Source organism: Dioscorea cayenensis, unplaced genomic scaffold (genome assembly GCF_009730915.1).
Source record: "Dioscorea cayenensis subsp. rotundata cultivar TDr96_F1 unplaced genomic scaffold, TDr96_F1_v2_PseudoChromosome.rev07_lg8_w22 25.fasta BLBR01001178.1, whole genome shotgun sequence".
In the NCBI taxonomy this organism is placed as follows: domain Eukaryota; kingdom Viridiplantae; phylum Streptophyta; class Magnoliopsida; order Dioscoreales; family Dioscoreaceae; genus Dioscorea; species Dioscorea cayenensis.
In genome coordinates this window covers 31,607-33,688 of record NW_024087569.1, presented here as the reverse complement: position 1 = coordinate 33,688, position 2,082 = coordinate 31,607, and the positions used below count along the sequence as shown (strand labels likewise).

The 2,082-nt window shown below is 29.0% G+C and overlaps 1 protein-coding gene across 1 annotated transcript; it reads left to right on the top strand.

The window, feature by feature from the left end:
- The first annotated feature begins 617 nt into the window (after positions 1-617).
- LOC120255736 (ethylene-responsive transcription factor LEP-like) lies at positions 618-1,058 on the top strand. The gene has a single exon (XM_039263497.1). The coding sequence runs from the start codon at positions 618-620 to the stop codon at positions 1,056-1,058; it is 441 nt and encodes a 146-aa protein (XP_039119431.1).
- Positions 1,059-2,082: the final 1,024 nt, after the last annotated feature.

Below are 2,082 nucleotides of genomic sequence, written 5' to 3'. Positions count from 1 at the left end.
GTTTTAATTCCATTGACATTCATGTATATAGATATCTCAGGCTACAACAAACTAGATAATTTAAAATTAAATACATTATTTTTTACTCATTAAAAACTAAAAAATTATGCTGTAATTTAGCATATAATATTTATATTCACATTTAACTTCTTTTTTTTAAAAAATCTAATAATTAAGCCATTGTTTTTTAAAAAAATATCTAATAATAAATTTATATATGTATTATATAAAATGATTTTTTTAAATTTATAGTCTTATCATTAACTCATAAATATGAACTACATATTAAAAATATAATATTAATGGCATGCTCTTAATGGAAGTAAAATAGCAATAATTTATAAACTAACAATTTTAGATTTATATATATATATAATAATAATAATAATTTGAATATATATATATATATATGGATTCGTAATCTAAGGGGGCCCTAGATTTCAAATATAAAAACGCTTACAGTAACCGCTGTAAACCAGGCCAACAACACCTACATAACTCTACAAAAACCTAACTCAATTCTTCTTTTAAACTATATATATACATATATGATTGCATGTAGTTATATATAAACAAAATATACTAAACACTCTTGCAACAGTTAACATTCCGCATCTATGGACATGGCTGATTTACAATGCATCATCCTTCACCGTCACGATAGAAGACGAACTAGAGCATCGACGGGGTATTTAGGAGTACGAAGGAGACCATGGGGACGCTATGCAGCGGAGATTAGAAACCCTTATACTAGGATGCGACACTGGTTAGGCACATTTAATACACCGGAAGAAGCAGCAATAGCTTATGACATAGCATTAATCACCTTGAGTGGTATCGATAGAGCCCAAACTAATTTTTACTATATGTTTGTGACTATGCCTTCTACAACTCCTCCACCGCCACCTCCATTGCCTCCTCCGGCACCTTCTCCTTTGGAAGAACAAAATGAATATTATTTTGAGTACAGCTTGGAGAATAATGATGATCATAATAATTTGGTTGATGGTTATAATGATGATTCAATCAATATTACTACCATTTTGCAGAATTTTTGACAATCAAATGTGTTTCCTTCATCTTCAATACTATAATAAAAATGTTCTAGATCACTTGCAATGTTCTATTGTAGGATCAAAGCTGCGTTTTAAATAACAAGATAAGTGAGGTAAGTTTTGTTATTAATGAAGCAGTTTCTTATTTTTTTTAAAAAATGTTTTAAGACATGAATATAGTCTGCTCATCAAGACCTTTGTGAAAGTAATAAAACACTTATATATATATATATATATATATATGAAAACACAAATACCGTTAATTCTCAAATGAATTATTAGCTAGCAGGTTTTTCATATATACTCAATTGATATATGCAATTGAATAAATTAACAAATTGATAGCAAACTACAATAGCAACAAATGAACAACTTCTAAAATTTTGATCCACACATCATCAATGAAAATATCTACGCTGCTAAGAAAAAATAATAATTTAATCAAATTTATATCTTATAATTCTATCAATATATATATATATATATAATTTTTTTTAAAAAACTCCATAAAACTCTATCTCAATGTTCCATTTAAAATAGAAAATATCAACGACATATCTAGCATTTGGTACTATATTACTTGCAATTAATGGGTCGGTAAATTATTTTTAATTAAAAAATTTGAAAAAAATGTAATAGCCACTTAAAAATGCATATTTTCTATTTTTATTAAGGGAAAGTTACTGTTCACCCCTCGTCATTTTCAAAACTTCCCAAAAACCCCCTCCAACTTTTGCACACCCCGGACAACCCTCCGTTATATTTTACATTCCCTTTAACCCCCCGCCGGTAAGTTGAAGTGGGTCCATGATATGAAATTCCTTTTTTGTCCTTGCAAAAGGAGGGAAAATGGCGCCCAATCATATCATGTCCGAACTTTATGCATAGTTTTCCAATGCCTCCTGCTTGCTTTTTCTCAAACAAAGTTTAGGGTGCTCATATCTTGTTCTTCTTGTTCTTCTTTTTCTTCTTCTCATTTGGTGTACTCAATTTTAGCTCTTCCGATTAAATTATAGAGAGTTTTTGT

Coding starts and splice junctions, on each gene's coding strand:
- LOC120255736 (XM_039263497.1), top strand. CDS start 618: ATGGACATGGCTGATTTACAATGCATCATCCTTCACCGTCACGATAGA.